The sequence below is a fragment of the Halichoeres trimaculatus genome, unplaced genomic scaffold, assembly GCF_033239565.1.
Source record: "Halichoeres trimaculatus isolate MK-OKI-2021-1 unplaced genomic scaffold, fHalTri1.1 fHalTri1_scaffold_8, whole genome shotgun sequence".
In the NCBI taxonomy this organism is placed as follows: domain Eukaryota; kingdom Metazoa; phylum Chordata; class Actinopteri; order Labriformes; family Labridae; genus Halichoeres; species Halichoeres trimaculatus.
The window spans coordinates 6,718,378-6,739,012 of NW_027437186.1; the positions used below are offsets into that span (position 1 = coordinate 6,718,378).

A 20,635-nucleotide genomic window follows, 5' to 3' on the forward strand; every position below is an offset into this window, starting at 1 on the left:
GAATCTTGGGGCCCCAGGCAACTGCCTGTGTTTGCCTAATTGTAGCTACGCCCCTGCCTACAGTGAATCGACATGTCACAGCTCCAGCAAAAATATGATTGTTGCGTATATGCTGTGCCCTGCCACAGAGTGGATCCAGTGAGAGCTGACACATTGTCTTGGATGGAAACCTATCTGGTCCGGTGCTGTGGTGCAGTGGAGCCAGACTTGAGATGTATCTAGTGTATTTCAACCTTAACTCATTGCTTATGGTGACGACTGTCCTGTTAGCTGCTGCAAACAATATGCAACGACCTCTGTCAGAACTCCATCTGTGGAGAGGTCTGTCTCTGACTGAACAAAGGATGAACCAATTTCACTTTAATAAAATAATAAATGCAGCCAAGTCTATGTGTGTATGTGTGTGTGTGTGTACCGTGGTTATAGGGTAGAGAGGATTCTGTATGGACAGCAGGAGAACTTTGTTTCCACTGTTGGGGTTATCAGCGTTGGTCGGCCTGGTGATCCTTTTGGATGTTGAGTAATTGAAGTACGCCTGTTGGCCTGATGAAGGCACACAGAAGACAAATAAAACTTTATTAGGGAAAAGCCCCCCCAAAAAAGAACTAATTTTATCAGAAAAAGTGTCTCCATCCAACCTGCGATGTAAACGGGCTCCTTGGCTCCACAGGACACACAGCGGTCAGCACTTTCCACTGCAGAGAACTCCACCAGAGCCTGACGCTTGAACGGCATCATCATCACATAACTGGAAACACAGAAAAACATCAGACAGGATGTTTATTTTTTATTAGTGTTTTAACTGCACACACATGCAGATCTCATCTGCCAGCCATACTCCACTCTTTGGGCACAAATAGAAACAGCTGGATGGGTTTAAGCTTCAGGATTCAGTAGATCAGAACCTAAGAGGGTGTGAAGGAGAAAACTCCAGAGCTCTCTTGAGTACAAAACCCCCTCATGCTGTGAGGTTCTGGGTTATTTGTGGTGTATCTGTGTGCTGTTATATAAGTGAGTCCTAGAGGATGTGTGATTGCACCTGTACTCTCTTTAGCAGCCAGATCTCAAGGTGCTAATAATTTTTGGGTTTTTTTCTGCACACCAATATACATGCTCACAGCGTCCTACAGCTCAACAGAAGAACAAGTCAGAAAGTGAACAGGAAGAGAGATCAGTAAGAAATACAACACTGACTTTCCTTAGTTTCTCTCTCTGTCTGACGCAAACACACACAATGGAGCAGTATTGGTGTCAAAGCACACACTCGATGCACGTGTGTATGCTTATTAGATTATTTCCTTAAAGTTCAACAGGTTTAAGGTAGGTAGGTAGACACATCGTGGAAGATGTTCACACTTTTGCTCTTTCAGAGTCTGCAGCTCTGTATGATTTCTTTTCTTTAAAGACACTTCAGCTGTATTTTCTGCAATGGGGCAGAAAAAAACAGCTTCAGAGACACAGGCTTCCTCTGCCTTTAGATTTATTGTGTTTTCTGTGCTGCCATTAAAACTGTATCATGGATCATCAAAAATCACTCCAGGAATACACCAGGTGTGTCCCCAGACTGGTTCGGCTCCATTGCGTGTTGACTGCGTGCTCTCTCATCCATCAGCTCACACTGGCTGGTGTTAAGTCTGTCATGATACAGGGCTGCCAAAAAGCTGAAGTCAGGAGACGGAGGAGTTTCCTGGATTCCCACTCTGATGATGATCCTCTCCTCATTCATGTTGGGCTATAAAACCTCAAACCTGTTGACCTCTTGCTTGGCTCTGCTCATTATGTTCAGTAGTTGTTGTAGTCAAACTAAACACAATCTGGTTTTGATATGATTTGTTTCATTTCAAAGTCAGGGGGCATTTTTAGGTGATATCAATGCACAACTTCCTGTCCCACTCGATCAGCTTTTTGTAAAACTGTCTCATCACTGCACTGGCACTCCACACACTGCAGGATCATTCATCCGGACAGGGATGCAGCTGCACCACGCCAGAGTAGATCCAGACCATAGACTGTATAAAATATGGGCGTAGTCTCCCCGACGCCACCTGCCTGTTTCTGAAACAGACTTTTGAAGCAGATCAGCTATTGCAGCCTTGTTGAAAGTGACGGGAGCTTCGAGTACAGCTATAGGGCGCTCGTCAGTCACATGAGCTGAGCTGTGCCTCTGATTGGTCAAGCTTGTGATCTTATTATCCTCTGAACCGCAGAGTAAGAACCCCCCCTCGTACAGTGTGTGCTGATAGTGAAATTAGCGACTCCAACAGGAGATGTTTTTTGAACCAGGCTGTAAATAGGTTAATTTCTGCTTTGAAAACAGCTTTTTTTTGGATTGGTGTGTATGCGACTTCAGGTACTTCCGAAGCCATCCTCAAGCGGACACTCGAGAAACAGCAGATTTTAGCACTTCAGCTAGGGCTGGGGGATATATCGAATATACTCGATTGCGGGTTTTTGCACGTGAGATGTATAAAACGGCAATATTGCAATCATCGAGTATAAACAGAAAACTACATTTTTTTTCAGTCTTGAGAAACTGAATCTCTTCGGTGATACGCTCATTTCTCTCTCTGCTGCTCAGTTGGTGCTCCTCTCACAGCGAGCACCAAGCTCCCCCGCCCACCCAGAAAATTTCTCCTGTGCGTGCGTGTTATAATACGAGAGGTGAGAAGGAAAGTTGCTTGCACGTCTTATCAGTCTCGGGTTGCTTTGCTGCCTGTATGATCCCTGATTCTCTACCAGCTCTCCACAACGAAAAACAAACGCAGAATGTTTTTAACTTTCACTTTCGCTTTTCTACGCACTCTGCCACCATCTCTGAGTGCCGTTCGGTCAAAGCAATCAGCTGTGCACTGCTCGAAACCTGACGACAGAGGAGTTTGATGCTATTTTACAGCTGAATACCAAAATACTGCCAGCTGGGATATTATCAGAAGACAAACCCAAATCAAATACAATTCAACCAGGCCCCAGGCTCAAAAACTGAAGTCAGTAGAGTCCTTTCAGCATGACCAACACTATCCAGGTAGCTGCTTTATGGAAATAAAAGTAATATTATCTCTATCCTTAGTTCATATTTTCAAAGTATAATATAATATAATATAATATAATATAATATAATATAATATAATATAATATAATATAATATAATATAATATAATATAATATAATATAATATAATATAATATAACATAATATAACATAATATAATATAATATAATATAATATAATCAGACAGTTGAATAAATCTGAATGAATTATTTTACTGGAACTAAAAACATGTAACTACATAAAGTTTGGTTAAAAAAAAAAAAGGTTTGCTGATAGAGATTTCCCTTTTTTGCATTTAAATTTTAAATATCCTACTAAAAGGTCTGCTTAAATCATTATACCGATGTCATTTTATGCATCAAAGGGTTGGATTTAACATTAATAGAGTGATTTAGAGGAGAAATCAGAATATCGAGATATGTATCGTGTATCGAGATATAGCCTACAAATATCGAGATATTGGATTTTGGCCATATTGTGCAGCCCTAACTTCAGCATTGTCTCATTTTCTTAGACCAGAGGTTGCTTCCTGATCCAGACTTGAATAGAAACCTATCTGACCCAGTAAAGTGACTCAGCAGATCTGGCATATTTCAGCCGTTGCAAGCATGCATCTCCCCTAGACATGCATCAATCGGTGACGATTTCCTTAATTTTGGGAGAACGGTGATCAGAGATCAGGGATCAGTGATGGGTGATCGACCTATCCTTCATATGAAACAAATGTTATATACCTCCAGGAAGGTCTGACAGCCAGCCATTGTTGCTTTTTGCTCTGAGACCTAAAACTCAGGACACTTTATTGGTTGTTTAAGTTAAAACATAAAGATTTTATTGTTTCACAGGTACTGTTCAGTGATTTTCAATAACATAAGATTGGAACATTGAAGGTACATGCTGTCACTTGTATAAAAAAAAAAAAAAATTGGTATCGGCCCAAATCGGTATCGGCAGGTCAGCCTTTTTAAAGATCGGTGATTGGTGATCGGCCAGAAAATTGTGATTGGTGCACCCCTAATCTGCCCCAACACCAATAATGCTTTGTATACACACATACACACTCACACACACACAGTTCTTGCTGTCTCACCATATGGCTCCAAACTTCTCCAGGGCATCTATCAGGTCAGCTTCCACCACGGCCTCACACAGACCTCTGACGTGGACCACGGGGCTCGGAGAGATGCGATGAGAGTCCTCGCCATTATCCTGCAGCCAACACAGTCAGTGATAGTTACACTTAGGGTACAAGCTGATCTCAGGCTAAAAAAGGGAATGAACAAGGTTTTTTCTAACTAAAGAGGTACACACTTCTGCTAAAGGTAACAACACTGACATTTCTTACAGAGATGAAACTCTTCTTCTTTCATTTCATTAGTAGCATATGATTTACAGCTCATAAAATAATTCCTACTTCCCTACACCGGTGTTTTACAGCCGCAGCCTCCAAACACTTTGTTTTAGCTGCTGTCTCTCAGCTTTCATCTCCTCTGACCTTTCCTCTTTCTCCTTCCTTGTAATAGTAGCTGTATGATAAACAGTAACATGTATCGGCTTCATTGGAGCAATGAATGTACTCAAAATATGTGCAACAAAATGTGTCAGAGTTTGCCGAGCTCATGACTGCAACAGCGGCTACAGCATAGAGTCAACCAGGCTTTACTGTGCATCAATCCACAATCTACCAACATTCTGCTTTGAGAGAGACAGAGATTTCCAAACAAACTGGACACTGGGTGTACATTCATTAAAAAGACAGAAAAGCCTTTTGAGTCTGTTTTTGAATATCCAGCGCTACAGGGATCTGCCGAACCAGAGCCAAAACTTTGCTGCAAAGTTCTTCAAAAGAAAAAAACCCTTGACTAGTTTGAATGGGATGTTTCATGTTCAACCAGCCGGCTGCTAAAACATCCCACCAGTTTAGGATTTCCAGGAAACAACAATTGGATGGTGTTATAGGAAAATGAATCCCTGGAAACTGTATTCAGTGAAAAAAGTTTCCCTTTGAAAAATGTGGGACAGACATGACAAGCTGGACACCAGCACTGCTGGCAAAGGCTGAGCTGCAACACAACAAGACTTTTTTTTGGCTCCTTATTCACTTAGTTATGAATGTGCATCAGTCTGGACGCCCCAATCAGGACGTGGAGTGAATAAGAAAGAGGGAGTGAGAGAGGAATGGATAAAGAGAGATGTGAGGAATTCAAGTCAAACACTTTGCTCTAATCCCCCCACATCTTGCTTATCCCACCCTGTCCCTTTAAAACTGATTATCTCTGCCCCCTCTTCCCTTTTTTTGTCCTCTTCTTTCATGCTGACATTCCTTTTAGTCTATTTATAGAGACGCATGGCTCATCTTGTCCTTTGGTCTAATGTTTGGCAAGAAAAAAAGGCACAAGACTCCCTTTTCCCTCTGCTTATCAGACTGCTGGCATCTCTCTCATACAGTGTACATGCACACAACATGACTGACCAGGAGGAATAACTGTAACAGTTCTTTTCCCCCAACTTCCTCACTGATCCCCTGCCTTTGTCAAACACTGGATTCTGATTGGTCAAACTGCCGGGGAGTCTGCTAAATAAGAGCAAAGCAGCTCACACACATCGTCACAGAGGAGTGACAGCATTTTACTTTTACATTTTGTCACTGAGGAAAAAAAGTTGGTTTCAGTTTGCATTCAGATTTGGTAAACTAAACATTTACTTTGTATTCACAAAAGAGCAGAAGTGCTGGTGAGGATACAGAGCACTACAAAGACATGACTCTTGTCAAGACGTGCATTTGTGATGGAGAGTGTGTCTCCCTTAAACCACTTCTTATCTTTGTTCAAGGAAACTTTTCACAGGATGTAAAGCAAAGAGGTAATTTATGTGCTCCTCACAGCCCGGAGCTCTGAGACATGTCTGTAACTTGTAAACTCAGTGAATTTTAGTTATGTCCTACCAAAGCTCATCTACCAACTCCAACCTCACCAAGCAGAGCTGATGCAACCTCACTTTTCCTTGGGGATGGGGATGGGATTTGGTACTTTTATAGGTACCAACCGAATTCTGTCAAAAGTACCAGGTTCCAATTCATGTAAAATCAAATAGTGCCATGTTTATGTACCTGAACACATCCTTGTGACTGTGAGGGAGTGGAAGAGAAGGCGATTTTACATGCTGGACATGAACACAGCAATGCAAGGTTATATAATGAAGAATAAATGTGTTAAAGGGCAACTCCGGTTTTTTGACACCTGGACCTTATTTATAGGTGTGTGCATGCTCATATACTCACTCAGACAAACATCGTGCAGCTCGGAGTCCTTCAGAAGTTATTTAGATCCAGCTGATTTTAGCCGCACGGCAAGGGAGCTTCAGCGCGGGACATAATCTCTGCAAAATCGCTCATTTCAGCTATATTTTTTCATCCATCACCAGTGTTATCATAAAGTCAGCTCGTCTACCGTCTTCAGGTGGGTCAGCTGACCCAGAGCTGACCTGGTAAACAAACTTTTCTGATGTCGAAGAGTCAGACTACGACTTCGAGTTTGACGGTTGTCCTTACCAGTTTGAGCCTGAGTACGCGGACGAGGAGCTCCATGAAAGAAGGATGCAGAGGGAGAGAGACGAAGAGCTGGCTTGAGAACAACAAACAGGAGCACGTCCACAACTCAATGCAAACTGGTGGTGCGCTTGTGGACAGTGTTCGCCTATGGCAACAGAAGAGGAGTGTGTTTTTGATAACGACGGATAGCGATGGATGAAAAAATATAGCCCAAATGAGCGATTTTGCAGAGATTTATGTCCCGCGCTGAAGCTCCCTTGCCGTGGCCCCCGCTAAGTGCGGCTAAAATCAGTTGGATCTAAATAACTTCTGAAGGACTCTGAGCTGCTTGATGTTTGTCTGAGTGAGTATATGAGCATGCACACACCTATAAATAAGGTCCAGGTGTCAGAAAACCGCAGTTGCCCTTTAAATTGAAAATAATTTAGATTTCATTATTAAACAAATGGATATTTTGTACCACATCAACACACCAAAGTACCGAAAATTGGTACCGTCGAGTTTGAAAAGACCACTGTAGAATGCTGCTGCATGTGGTTTGGAATCAACATTATCACAAACAGTTTAACCCCTGTTTTAGCTCGTGCTCTATCACTCGCCCATTTAGCTTTCACCTGCTCTTTTCTGATTGTATGAATCTTCTCCTTCCACATCTCTTTTCATCATAAACCTCTGAGGCCCCGTTTACACGGAGACTCCCGCAACGCTTCTTCCTTTGTGTTTTAAAAAGCCACCCGTGTTTACATGAGGACGGCGTGAAAACGATCCGCGTTCATACGACTCCAGGAGGACAAGTCACGTCTTCTGTTCTTTCTTTTTCTGCCGTTTTGTTGTGTGAGACGGTCAGCAATCCAACCATAAGGCGCATTACCGCCACCTACTGGCTCAACTGGAAATGTGGCTGAGCGCAGAGCCTTCACCTGAAACTGCGAGTGCGCATGCGGTGACGTCAGCGTTTGACCCTGAGACGCTCCGCTCTGTGTTTACACGAAGCTGGATGGAGGAGCGTATTCAGATCTTTCCACTCTGGGGAGCGTTTTCAAAAGTTTGCGTTTTCACTGAAAACGCAACGTGGTCCCGTCTAAACGGAAGGCCAAAACGCAACGAAATGTTTGCGGAATCGACCGTTTTCGGCGTCATGTAAACGGGGCCTGAGTCTCTCCACTCTTGGTCAGCAGTCTGAAATGTATGCCCTCTGTCTCTCCCTGTGCAGCAGCCTGCAAAAACAGACCTGACAGGCACCATCTTCTCCCTGCTCTCACCCTGACTTAAAGTCAGTTCTTAGTCATCAGCGGTCAGGCCAACACAAATACCTCATGCTTCAGTTCCCTTTAGGAAATGTGAAGTTGTCTTCATTTGGATGAGGAAGGTTTGTCATTAATAACCCATGTTGTTTATGACTCGATCAATATTTAATGTTGTTACTAACTGGCTCTGTCCAGAAAGTAGACAGACAACATTTCACACAGAGATTTTTTGGTGCCTTTAATTGAACAGTAGAGAGGACAGTGGATAGAGCAAGAAACAAGACGAGAGTGGGGGGATTCAAACCCAGGCCACGTGCACAAGGGTGAACCTCATGACACAACCTAAACCACAAAGCCATCTGCACTTCCACACAGAGATCTGTGAGAGAATAACTAATTATTTGATTTAAATAAGGAGGAAATGACGTCTTGGTTGACAGCTCTGTTGCTTCTGCAGAGTATTCAGCCGTAACCAGGTTGGATAAGATCTCCATTTATGCATAAAAATTCACCAAACCCTGATAAAAACTTGATAAATACAGATAAACATTCACTGAATTACTGTGTGTTTTGCAGCTACCTGATATGTTAAAATTTGTACTGTCACTTTAAGAGATCAATATTTACCTGATGTAAACACTGTTCCACTTTTAGTTCATGCTACACTTACTGAGAGGAGGTAAGTTTTCTGTTTGTTATGAAATTGTTTTTTTGTTAACACATAAAAATGCAGCAGTAAAAATTCGATGTTACTTTTCAGACTCTGAACAAGCAACATTTAAATATAATTTTGCGTCATTTGGTTTTATTTAAAAACATCTTTGTTGTAGGGAAGCCTGTGAGGGCCAGGTAGATTAGATTAAAAAAAAATAGAAAGACTTGAAATATAAAACACCAAGCCAAAGTAATGAAAAAGTCAACAGTATCAGATAGAAAGGTAAAATTACAAGATAATAAAAGTCAAAACTATGAGATACAAGGTTGAAATTAGAAGACACTACTTTGCACAAGAGTGTATGTGTGGTGTGTGTGTGCGTGTGTATGTGTGGTGGGGAGCAGATGCTCTCATGATAAAGTTAATATTGTATCCTAAGTGTATCCTTAGTATTATTTGATAAATTAAGTTTGAGTGTATATAGAGTGGACATCTTGGCTCCAACATTAACCATTGTACGGTTTTGAAGCCAAAATTCCCCCGTCACAGGCGCAGCCATTGGGAGCTATTGTGCAGCCAGAGTCTGAGCAGTAGAGACTGTGAGGGATTCTGGGAGAATCTGAGTGAAGCCAGGTGATAAAAATGATAATTATTATTTTTTTCTTTCGAGAGTCTAATCACTTCTTGACTCTACATCCCAACATATTTTACAATCCCAGAAAAAAGTACACGAGAATGGCAGCTGTCAATCAGCGTAAAACGTGACGTAAAGCCTCATTTTTGACCTCTCATTACTAATAAAAAATGAAACTTTTCAGAAAAAAGAGGACTTGAATACAAGGCAGCCAAATGATATCTTCAAACCACCACAACAATTGGATGTTGGCAACATTTCTACAAGGTGTATTAATTTTTTTAAGTTTGACCACAGCCCATGTGGAATGACAGGGGAGGTGGATATTTTTTTACCTACACTGAAGCCAGCCACCAGGGGGAGCAGTTTTTGTGGTGACCTCACTTTGAGCCCAGCAAGATGACGTCCATTTTTGTTTACAGTCTATGGTGTTAACAGACTTACTACCAGTACTACAGCGGGCCACTACGGGGCGATTGCAAATTTTAGGTTTCATATTTGTGCGCTGAGAACAGTGGCTATAATGAAGAATGGACTGAAAAATATAAGTTTATAAATGCTGCACCTGTGTGGCTCATCTGAAAGCAAACTGCTCTCTGGTTCTACTTCAAAGAGTCATATCCTTAACAGTCAGAGGCCCAACTTCAAATGAACAAGGGAGGGCAGCAAGTACATTTCTGTGTACAACAAGTTTGTGGTTATTTTTGATTGAAGGAAAACTATGGAACAAGATACTTTTCAGAGGGTTGATTAAAAAAAATGAATAAAGCAACAGTTTGTTCTCATAAGTAACGTACTTTTCAATAATATTCTGGGGGCCAAATCTGGCCCATGGGCCACCAGTTAAAGTTCATTAACTTGGACTATTGAATATTATTTGTGCTTAAAATATCTATCCATATTTTATTGTGATAACTGGTTTGCTGTGAAGTTAAAAACATGAATTAACCTTGGTTAGCGCAGTTTGTAACCCAACAGTCACAAAGACTGAAGAGAGAGCATGTTTCAATAGTAACGCTTATTAAGAGTCTTTAAACCTTCCAGAGTTTTACATTTTATTTATTAATTTATGTATTTAGAGGGATGGTGCTTATTCATGAACTTTTGTAGCACACTCAGCATCCATGTTTTTGAAGGGTTCTTTTTGAAAGACAGAGAGGTTTGTTTACCTGCTTGACTAGTTTCAACCCTCTTCTGGGGTGTTCGTCAGAAGCGTCACGTGATGGTGAAGTGACGTGTCATAGGCTGCTTTTGTGGAAGCTTGCACCCACTACTGACTGGCGCCTTCTCCAGGACCGTGTCCCAGGTGTGGGATAGGGTGTACACTCCGTCGTCCCGGTTCATAGATGTTAATGCGCGCTTCCTTATCTCGATGGCTTCTCTGATCCACCTATGGAATTTGTTACTTTCGGCACAGATGACCCTGGCATTGTCCCAGTCCATGATGTGGTTTTCTCTTTTACAGTGGTCTGATATGGCTTATTTAAGATTTTCCTGGAGTGCTTGTTCTTTTATCGTTCTTGTTTGTCTGTTGGCTGTCTCCTTCTCACACTCTTTTTGATGCTCCTTCTTTTGTGTGCTGAATGGTCTCCCTGTCTCCCCCACGTATGTTTTATTGCATGATAGGCATGGGATTTCGTATATGACGTCACATTTTTTGTCCTGGTGAATGGTGTCCTTGGGTCTGACAATGAGTTGTCTGTTTGGTGTGTGGTTTGACTGGCGTGTTGATGTTGTGCTGGTAAATCCACAAAAGCAGCCTATGACACGTCACTTCAACATCACGTGACGCTTCTGACGAAGACCCCGGAAGAGGGTTGAAACTAGTCAAGCAGGTAAACAAACCTCTCTGTCTTTCAAAAAGAACCTTTTCAAACAGTACAGTACCAAAATGTTCAGCCTTAGACTGCACCAATCTGTCCCAGTCTTTGCTGTTTGAAGGTGCACCTGGTGTGTTTGAAGTATGTTTGGATGTGACTGGTTAAAGGTGTCGCAAACAAGCATACAACACTCAGCTGAAGGCTGCGCCAGGTCTCCACGGAGCACGGTCTCTGAGTCCAAGATTTAAAGCTTATCATCAGCGGGGGGCGGCGTTGGAAATGCTGACTCAACCTAACTTTGTTCTTGTTAGGATAAAGGAAAGAGGCGGGCAATGAGAAAGAAATCAAGATGTAGAGCTGTTAAAAAAAGAAAGCAGGGCCCAACTGATCCCATGAGTTTAAAGGGATATTTCAATTTTTTGAAGGAGGGTTGCATGAGTCACATGCCACCAGTAACAATGGTGGGCTCAGCCCCTGTAGCATACTGATTAGCTAATCTGGTCTAGGATATGTGACTGATGTATTCATTACCCTTTCCTTGTTACCACCACACTGACTGTTCAAACTGCTGCTTTTCCACACTCAGCTTAAGACAGAGTCAAATTACAGCTGACACAACCAGACACAGCTTTACAGAGGTCGCCTCTGCAGGCTTCAGCTCAGCATCTCTTTAGAGCATCTGAGAGGTTTCAGCAGTCAATATGGAGATTAATAGATGCCTGACAGATCATTTCAGACACTTGTATGAAGCATTTCTTACAGTAATGAGTATTTCCTGTGTGGTTTTGTGTTCAATGTACACTCTAATGAAAGAGAACCGCCAGACCTAACTAAATACTCCTCCCTTGACATCATAGCTGAAAGAATTAACACCTCTAAGTAGCCCATCCATCTTCTTAATCACTCTCTAATAATGCCGTGTCGTGTGGGTGCTGTGTAACCGTGTACCTGCATGCATACCTGAGTGTTAGTGGAAACTGGTCTACATGCATGTAACGCTGATCACACAGCAAGGTGACACCACCTTCACTCAGGACCAGGGCTGAATGAGTGGACGGATTGTTTTTCGTTTCCTTGCTTTGTAGCTTCTCTTACCGCTGACACATGAACGGATGTAAGGAAAGCATGCGGAGAGAGAACAATTATAACCTGCTGAGGGAGAATTTCCTCTTCAGGGTTCATGACGTCATCTATAGCTAAAACTACCTAACTCATTCAGAAACATTCTGAAGGGAGGATGAAACAGAGCTCACTGGACTGTTTTTTATGGAAAAGAGCGACAGATGAAAGTGAGCAAAGCTTGGTGCAAAGGGAAAAAAATCAGCCAATAAGAATCAGTTATTCAGTTCAGCCTTTCTTCAGCATCTTCAAGCTGTTTTATCTCCAAGGTAAATGCTGAACATTATACTTAACAAAACAAGTTTATTATAGTTCATTTCATCGTATTGTGTTACATACGATACTCCTTACTCATAAGTACTTTTTATCTTAAAACATGTAACAAAACAGATTGCTGTTTTTTGGGGTCTGGAACACTTTAGTTCATTGGCTGCTATTGGCGTCTATAGACGGCAATTCAATTACAACTGTTGACTGGGTCTATGGAAGTAAATAATGTTTTCAGCAGGGGCGTAGCGACAATTAGGCAAACACAGGCAGTTGCCTGAGGCCCCAAGATACCCCCCAAAGCATCTCTTAAAAACTGATTTATGAAGTTCTCTTCAAATGAAAGCATTTCTTTTTTCTAAATCTTACTTCACATGCTTCAAAATACATCAAAAGGTTTAATCTTTAATGATGGTTTTGGGTACTCCCCCTCCCTTCTTATTCAATGGGCTATTCCATGTTACAACACATCTGAAAATTTGATTCAGGAAGAAAGTGGTAAAAACACTTTTTTCCCATTTTTTTCTTATTTTCAACCAAGTCAGAAATAAAACCAACAGTGCTCTGAGATTATTTGTCTATTTTAATCTTGCAAAGCTGTGTTTATGTCCAGCATGGAAAATTGTCTACTCTTCCGCTCCCTCCTAGTCACAGGGATGCATTTAGGTACCTAAACATGGTACCTTTTGATTTTAAATGAATCGGTACTCGGTACTTTTGACAGAATTCGGTCGGTACCTATAAAAGTATCTAATTCGGTACCCATCCCTACTTGCGGTCACACTGGCCAAACAAACTGGACTTCAGGGTTGAAGCGTTCTCAAGCACGGTACGGTTTGCCAGTGTGACCGAGTCCTAAGAGAAGTGAAGCCCCTCTCCCAGTGTAAGATTACACACAGGTGGTGCACTGCAAAGATGGTAAATGCAAAGACAGGGTAGAATCACTCACTGAAGTAAATACCAGCTCTTGCAAATCATCTAAAACACACTTTGTGATAGAGCAATAGGACATACCATGGACAAAGCACAAAACTGCTATCACAGAGATTATCTGGTGGATTCACCATCATGATGATGATTTATTTACCCTAATTATACTTTTACTAACCTGACCTTGAACACACCTAACCTTATGCCACCATGTTCACAGACTCCAAGATAAGATCACTTCTTTATTTAAAGATGCTCTTTCTAAGCTTTCATGATTACTGCAGCTGCTTTGATTAGAGAAGGATAATGATCCCGCAGCAGCCGCTGAAACAGAAAACCACTGATTGCGACAGGAGTGGACAGCCACACTTCGTTGGTGCAATCACAGCTCGCACAGAAGCAACCTGTCTGTAGCATCAGGACTGACATCACACTTAACCTAACATTACACTGAAGCGTCCTTTGGAGGGTACAGTTCCTGCAGAAAAGGTTCATGTGATGATTTCAAGCGGGCATTCACTGTCGTGTCTGATGACTCTTGTGTTGGCGTCTGTTATGTTTCCTCTTCTACTCTGAAAACCCTGGAAACCCCGCACTGCATGAGCCTGCTTTTATACCCAGAGCTGCCAATCATGGTGTCGTTTAAAAATTAAATAACTAATTTCAGCTACACTTATCGTGGAAGAAATGACTACTCAGACATTAATCAGCATGAAATGAACAATAGTGAAAAAAAAACACCTAAGGTGTTTTTATCTGTGTTGAAACTTGTGTTGTTGCAACACAACATCCTCCTCAGAGCAAAGGTTGTTGAGGATGTCAGAGAGCGGTGTGGTTGCAGAGTCCAGTGAGAGAGAAAAGCAGATGTGGCTGGTGAGACCGACCTCAGGTCTCAACATGTGCACCCAGTAGAGATGCTTCGCATTGTTTTGAGCCTTTTGGGGAAATGAGGAGCAGTGACCACATGGAGAGCTCAATCTGCACTGATCTCATAGTTGCACACGCACAAAGACAAGCTGCATGTTTCATACCATGCAAAAAAGGAAGTGACCTCTTAGAGGATAAACAAAGACCTTTTTCCTGCCTGATGATTTCTACAGATGTGAAAATGAAACAAAGATTTATGTAAACTCTGAGGCAGCAGACACTGTGTGCCACTGTAAACTCCGACTCTCCACGACCTTATGCTTCTTGCACTTTGCTGTTCTCATCTATGAGCAAACTCCTCCTTTCTTCCTCTCACTGTCTCACTCTGCAGAGCTTGAAAAGCTGTTAAAATATTTATTATCAAGTTCATATTCTAGAAATAAGTTTTGGTTTTGGAGGGACACTCAGATAATTAACCTGAACCTGTGATTAAAAAGTTTACATTCGTGGATTATGACAAATAGATAAAATAAAAAACAAGATAAAACTTTTTGCAGCTGAAAATGAGGTTAACCCGTGCAGGAAGAGAGACAGACAGCAACAGCCTTATGAAATACTACCTGTCTCTCTTTCATTTGACTTAATAATGAATCACATGTAAAGACTAAAGCACAGCGGCTAAATGTGTTTCACTTAGCACTACAGCTACAGGATAAATCAAATCACAATCGCGATTTTCACACAAAAAGCTGTGATTTGTGGTTTAAATGGCTAAACATGGGTCTGTGTGTTAACAGACGTTATAGCCTCTCAGACGCCATCAGCTGCGCTCTGTGTGTGTTTATGTGCAGCATGGCCATGACAGTAAACAAGAACTAACGGAACAACAAAAACTAGAATGTCATAAAAAAAAAAATTCTGCTTCTTTGAACCAAGCACCCTGACAGACACATGTTCCTTATGATCTACCAACAGCCCAAAGAGTTTGACTTAAACTAGAAATCTCATCAGTGTAACTTCAAACTCTTTTGCTTCAATTTTCTGTATTCTGTCAGGCACATTTAAGAATTCAGATTTTTTCCTGAGACATTCTCAAAAGCAAAGATGTTTTTTATTCACCTAGAGATAAAAAATATTGTGATTCTCCAAAAATAACACTCAGTTCAATTCTTGCTTTAGATGGTTAAGAAATTCATATTAATTTTTCTCAGGACACCCCCACCTGATGGAAGACAAGCTGGTGATATGGGTGGATCATGATTTGGAAATATTGACTGCAGGGAGGGAGACAGGTTGCTGATAGGCGATCTACCTATTCTTTTAATAAAAAATAAATAAAAAAGAGCGTCACGCTGCATGGATGTCAATGCTTAAGAAGTTGTTTGACTTTCCTCTTGGGGAAAGTTGAGTCCCGTCTTTCTCCATAACTCTCTATTCACCCTCCATTTAGCATAAATCCATGTGTTTATATGAAAGTAACCTGACATACCTGTGAAGAGGTAAGACTCTCAAGTAGGGGGATGACCAGACTTTTTCACAACTATCAACAATCTGTGTATGCTACTTTATAACAAAGCATGTGGCCTCATATTACTAATCATTATAAATGCAGATCGCAACATTGTCCAAAACAAATCACAATCACACTGTTTTTGCTTAATGATGCTGCACTACTTAGCACCATTAACTGTATATAGAGTGACAAATGTATCCAGCCAGGTGACAAATATATCTATATATAATCTTTTCTTTTGCAAGCCTCATCACTTCTTGACTTTAGGGCTGCAACTAATGATTATTTTTAATGTCAACAAATCTATCGATTATTTTTTTGATTGGTTGATTGATCACGGTTATTTTGTGTTTCAACCTAATTCGGCCTTTAAAATGTGCAGACCTTTATAACTCAACCTGTGTGTTGCATTTTCACTGCGTTTACTCAGAGTTAGGTTCTCACCTCTGATTGGCCAGCCCTGTGTCATATTTGTTTGTTTGTCTTTATTTCATTCATGATGACATAAAAAAATATAAGTACTATAGAAAAAAAATCTCAAAATGACTGAAGCAGGTAACGGGGAAATTAAGTTGTTGTACGCAGTGTTGGACAGAATGCTTATTAGTGACTTTGGGCTTGTTTTCTAATGTTTATTTGCTTATTGGGGCTTGCTTTGCTCTCTGTATGATCCTGCCTGACTCTCTCCCAGCTCTCCATAACAACACGTTTAGTTTCATTTCTCTACATGCGCTATTTCGCTCATGCGCACTCCGCCCCTCCTCCTCCCCGCTGAGTGTTACCGCTGCAGTGTGAGCTTGAGAGTGAGAGCTCCTTCAGATAAATGTCCTCTCTTTTCTAAAGTTAGGGGAGTTTTGACACTAGTTTGTGACTCAGATCCTGAAAAACTGTTGGTAACAGAGAGTGAAGGAGACTCTCTAAATCACGTTATCAGACACTAAACTCCGGGAGCTGTCAGTCTGTCCAAGCCGGAGATGCAGAGCCTCCGTCAGCGCACAGCGCTCTCTGGAAGTGGAGATTTTTCCTCAATATTCCTCACGTATGAACTTAGTGATCTTTTCCCTTAAAAGTATCCAATAACACAGCACCCCATGCTGTGAACTGAAGTTACAATTGAGTATTACCCCCTGGTATTTGATTTCACTATGTGATAACAACAATAAAAACAATAATACGACGCGTCGACTATTAAAATATGCGATGATGAATTTTTATCGTCGACTAGTCGATTATGTCGACTAGTCGATTATGTCGACTAGTCGATTATGTCGACTAGTCGATTATGTCGACTAGTCGATTATGTCGACTAGTCGATTATGTCGACTAGTCGATTATGTCGACTAATCATAGCAGCCCTACTTGACTTAACCTCCCGACATATATAACAGTCCCTGAAAAAAATCCACAAGAACAGCAGCTGTCAATCGTCGTTACATGTGATGTAAAGTCTAATTTTTACCCTCCAATAACTACTGAAAAAGAAACTTTTCAGAAAAAAGAGGACTTGAATCCAAGGCAGCCAAATGATATCTCCAAATCACCACAACAATTGGATGAGAGAAACATTTCTTCAAGGTGTATTAATTTTTTAGAGTTTGACCACAGCCCATCTGGAATGACTGGGGAGCTGGATTTTTTTGACCTATACTGCAGCCAGTCACCTGGGAGAGCAGTTTTTGTGGCGACCTCACTTCAAGCCAAGCAAGATGATGTCCATTTTTGTTTACAGTCTATGCTTAGCACCCAAAAAGACACTTCCCCCATAAATCATGACATGACAAAAAAAAAAATGCCAGAACACACAGACTTCAGGGTTTGACTCAGTTTTTCAAGAGAAGATTGGTTTGGTGAAAGCTGTCCTGCAAAACTTTCAAATCTGTTCCCAATCCAGACCTTTCTGCAGGTTTGGGCTGGAGGCTTTTTACTTCCTGAAGAAGAATCCAAAATAATTTAAGTCCATTTCCGTTGCATTACTCATAGCTTGAAGCTGACCTTATACACTGAATGTGGGGGTCAGTAAGAGGTGTATAGTTTTATCAAGGTCCTTACATGCGTAGAAATTTGTGTGTGTGTGTGTGTGTGTGTGTGTGTGTGTGTGTGTGTGTGTGTGTGTGTGTGTGTGTGTGTGTGTGTGTGTGTGTGTGTGTTGCAATCCACATCCTGTGGTGGGTCAATAGAGAGAAAAGGAAACAGAGTGAGTCACACACCACGGTTATCATCAACAGACACACGTACAAAATGCTACACCCTTCTACTTGAACTTTGAGCTTTATACCGATTCTGTACAGGTATGTTAGCCCTAAAGAGAAGAACCACCACACATCTCTGAGACCTATCCATATTTAGCTCTGTAGTCCCTCTGTGAGAGTGAACATCATGGAACATCATGGCACTAACAGAGGACGTGGTTTAGACCCACTGGCCCCCGCTCTGTCTGTGGGCTGTTCGAAACTTTGCTGAGTGTGCATGTGATGCCTGAAGCTGCATCAAGCTTAGCAAGGACAGTAAAAATCCAGCCACAAAAATATCAAATACATGAACACATGACACCTCCTCCTTTCACAAAAGATCCAAGCAGATCAGTAGTAGTAGTAATGCGACTTCAAGACTCAGCATGGGGAAAATAAAACAGCTTGCAAGGACAACTGAGGAAAGAGAAGACATGTGAATTGCTGGTGCGTCTCAGGAAACAGCAGTCTGTTTTCGTCCAGAGCTAAGAGGTCAGTGATGCAGCAGTAAAACTTTATGCGTTTAAAATAGTTCCTACTTCAGTTTGTAAAGTGTGGGGAGTCTATTTGTGTCCAGAACAACTTCACAGGTGTGAAAATAGTTTGCAGATCTTGATAAATTGATTTAATCTGTAAGTGCAATAAAATATTTTTCAGCTGCATATATCTGTGATTTAATGTTTCACAGTGTTTGATAGTGTTCTTCACAGTTAAAAAAAAAAAAAAAAAAAACTAAGGCTCATTATTATTTATAGGTAATTAAGCTATGATTTTACTGGTCAGGCCCACTTGAGATCAAATTAAGCTGTATGTAGCCCTGGAAATGAAATGAGTTTGACACCCTTGACATGAAGACCAGCAAGATTGCATTTAGGTAGGATGGGGGGTATTACACAAGAGTTTTTAGGGGTCAAACAGTTAATTCTGACGAATGCGTTTCCTCCAAGTGCAGCATTTCACTGCATTTTTTATACTTCCATAATAAAATACTTGAAGTAACACATTAAGTACAACTATTTACGACATTATATCAGAATAATAGTGTGTAACAGGTTAGTGTTCATCTTATTTACGGTAAAATAGATATCAATAAGCTAACTCTAACGTCGCAGTGCTTATGTTTTTCTACTCTCTGATCTTGGAGCATCACCCTGTGTGTTGGTCAGGACCTGTAGCGCGTGACAGCTGGGAGATGCTCACACACTGACACGGAGGCGCGCGCACATACGCACGCGCCTGTCAGTGATGCTGCGCTGCAGGGTAACGTTAGATAATGTTTGAGCGCTCCGTCCTTACCCGACGTCCCGCTCCGTATTGGTTGGCACTCCACCGGGCCCGGTTGTCAACAGCTGACTCTCCGTTACCGGTCAACGAGCCGGTGTCCGAATCCTCCCCCTCCTCCAGCTCCTCCTCCCCCTCCTCCCTCTCCTCCGTCTCCCTCTCCTCTGTTTTCAGTCGCTTCGCCGCCCTTCCGTAGTCCCCTTCCTCACGCTGCCTGGCTCCTTCTACCGTCGACATGCTCACGGCTCCGGTGAACCTGTTGTGTGGAACGCGACAGTGGTTGTCTCGGGCAGGTCAAGCAGACACGTCCATGTCCATGAGTCACCCCCTTAGAGCCTCCTCGTTGAGCTGACACCTTGTACCTGTGTTTCTCAGTCTGCCTGTCCTTGTCTCTGTCTCAGTCTGTCTCCTTATCGTTCCTCAGTACCAGTGATTTTTTTGTGGAAGTGTGAGTGGACTGGACACATCCCGCCCCGCACTGCTCTCTCATTGGTCAATGTGGTCCTGCAGCGTTGAGACACGGAGCGTGATTGGCTGATGTCGGTGCGTCAACAAGCAGCTCTCAGACGCTGCAGAGGAGTGCGCAGAGAGGGGGAATGGAGGGGAATGGTGGGCTAGCTAAAGCAGAAGGAGACAGATTTAAAAATGCAGAGCACTGAAAATGAGAGGGCAGCTTCAGCATGTGTGTGCTGCAAAATTAAAAGAGCACTTATCATCTGTTATGTCTGGATTAATCTTTTACTAGAAGGCCTTACACACTGTATAGAGGAACAGTTCCTGAAGCCCTTTAGATTTTTTATCATTAGTTTATTGCATCCCCCAAAAAGGCAAGACTTCTATAAGGTCAGGGTAGCTAGGTTTTGAATTACACTCTCCAGTTTAAATGTGGAAAATCAGCTTTGACTTTGGATTTTAACTGCCGATTTCAGCACCCAAATAAACAAGAGCTTTTACATCCCTCTGAAGGACTTTGTGTCTTGTTTTTGTGCTGGAATCTGTCCAATAATCTCAAAAACAGGTAAGATCAGCAAGGAGGGGAAGCCTTTGCAACCTGAAGGTTGGGTGTTACCACAGCCAGTGGCGTGGGGTGAAGATGTCAGGTGTGTCTTGCCGTCAAACAAAAGCATAAGTCCTTTTCACAGTGTTTTAAAAAAGTAAAGTAAATCAACCATCAAGCAGTAAGAACAACTGAACGGTTTGAACAAGTTTGCTGAAAAATGAGCCATGACAACAGCAGCAGTTTATATATCAGAATGTTTGCGAGTGTTTGTTTCCTCTATAAGCAAAGAGAATTTAAATTAAATTTTCTGCAAAATAAGAAGCAGTAGCCTAAAGATAAACAGTATATGCAGGAATAAATTCTAAAAAATGACCGACCAGTCACCCGGACAAGGTGCAGCTTGTGTTGAAGCAAACTTTTTTGGACTGTTTCAACAGATTGCTGGCAGGTTGTCTAACAGTGACTTCTAGGAAAAC

General features: G+C 41.8%; 1 protein-coding gene across 1 annotated transcript in view; it reads right to left on the minus strand.

Moving 5' to 3' along the window:
• Nucleotides 1-19,626, minus strand: part of LOC141794938 (heterogeneous nuclear ribonucleoprotein L-like) — a 54,421-nt gene extending 34,795 nt beyond the window's left edge. The window contains exons 1-4 of the mRNA XM_074675604.1: nucleotides 19,175-19,626; nucleotides 4,139-4,257; nucleotides 639-748; nucleotides 416-543 (exon numbers count right to left, since the gene is read on the minus strand). Of these exons, the coding sequence (XP_074531705.1) occupies nucleotides 416-543; nucleotides 639-748; nucleotides 4,139-4,257; nucleotides 19,175-19,396 (579 nt within the window). The 5' untranslated portion in view covers nucleotides 19,397-19,626. The remainder of the gene's footprint in view (nucleotides 1-415; nucleotides 544-638; nucleotides 749-4,138; nucleotides 4,258-19,174) is intronic.
• Between the last annotated feature and the right edge of the window lie 1,009 nt (nucleotides 19,627-20,635).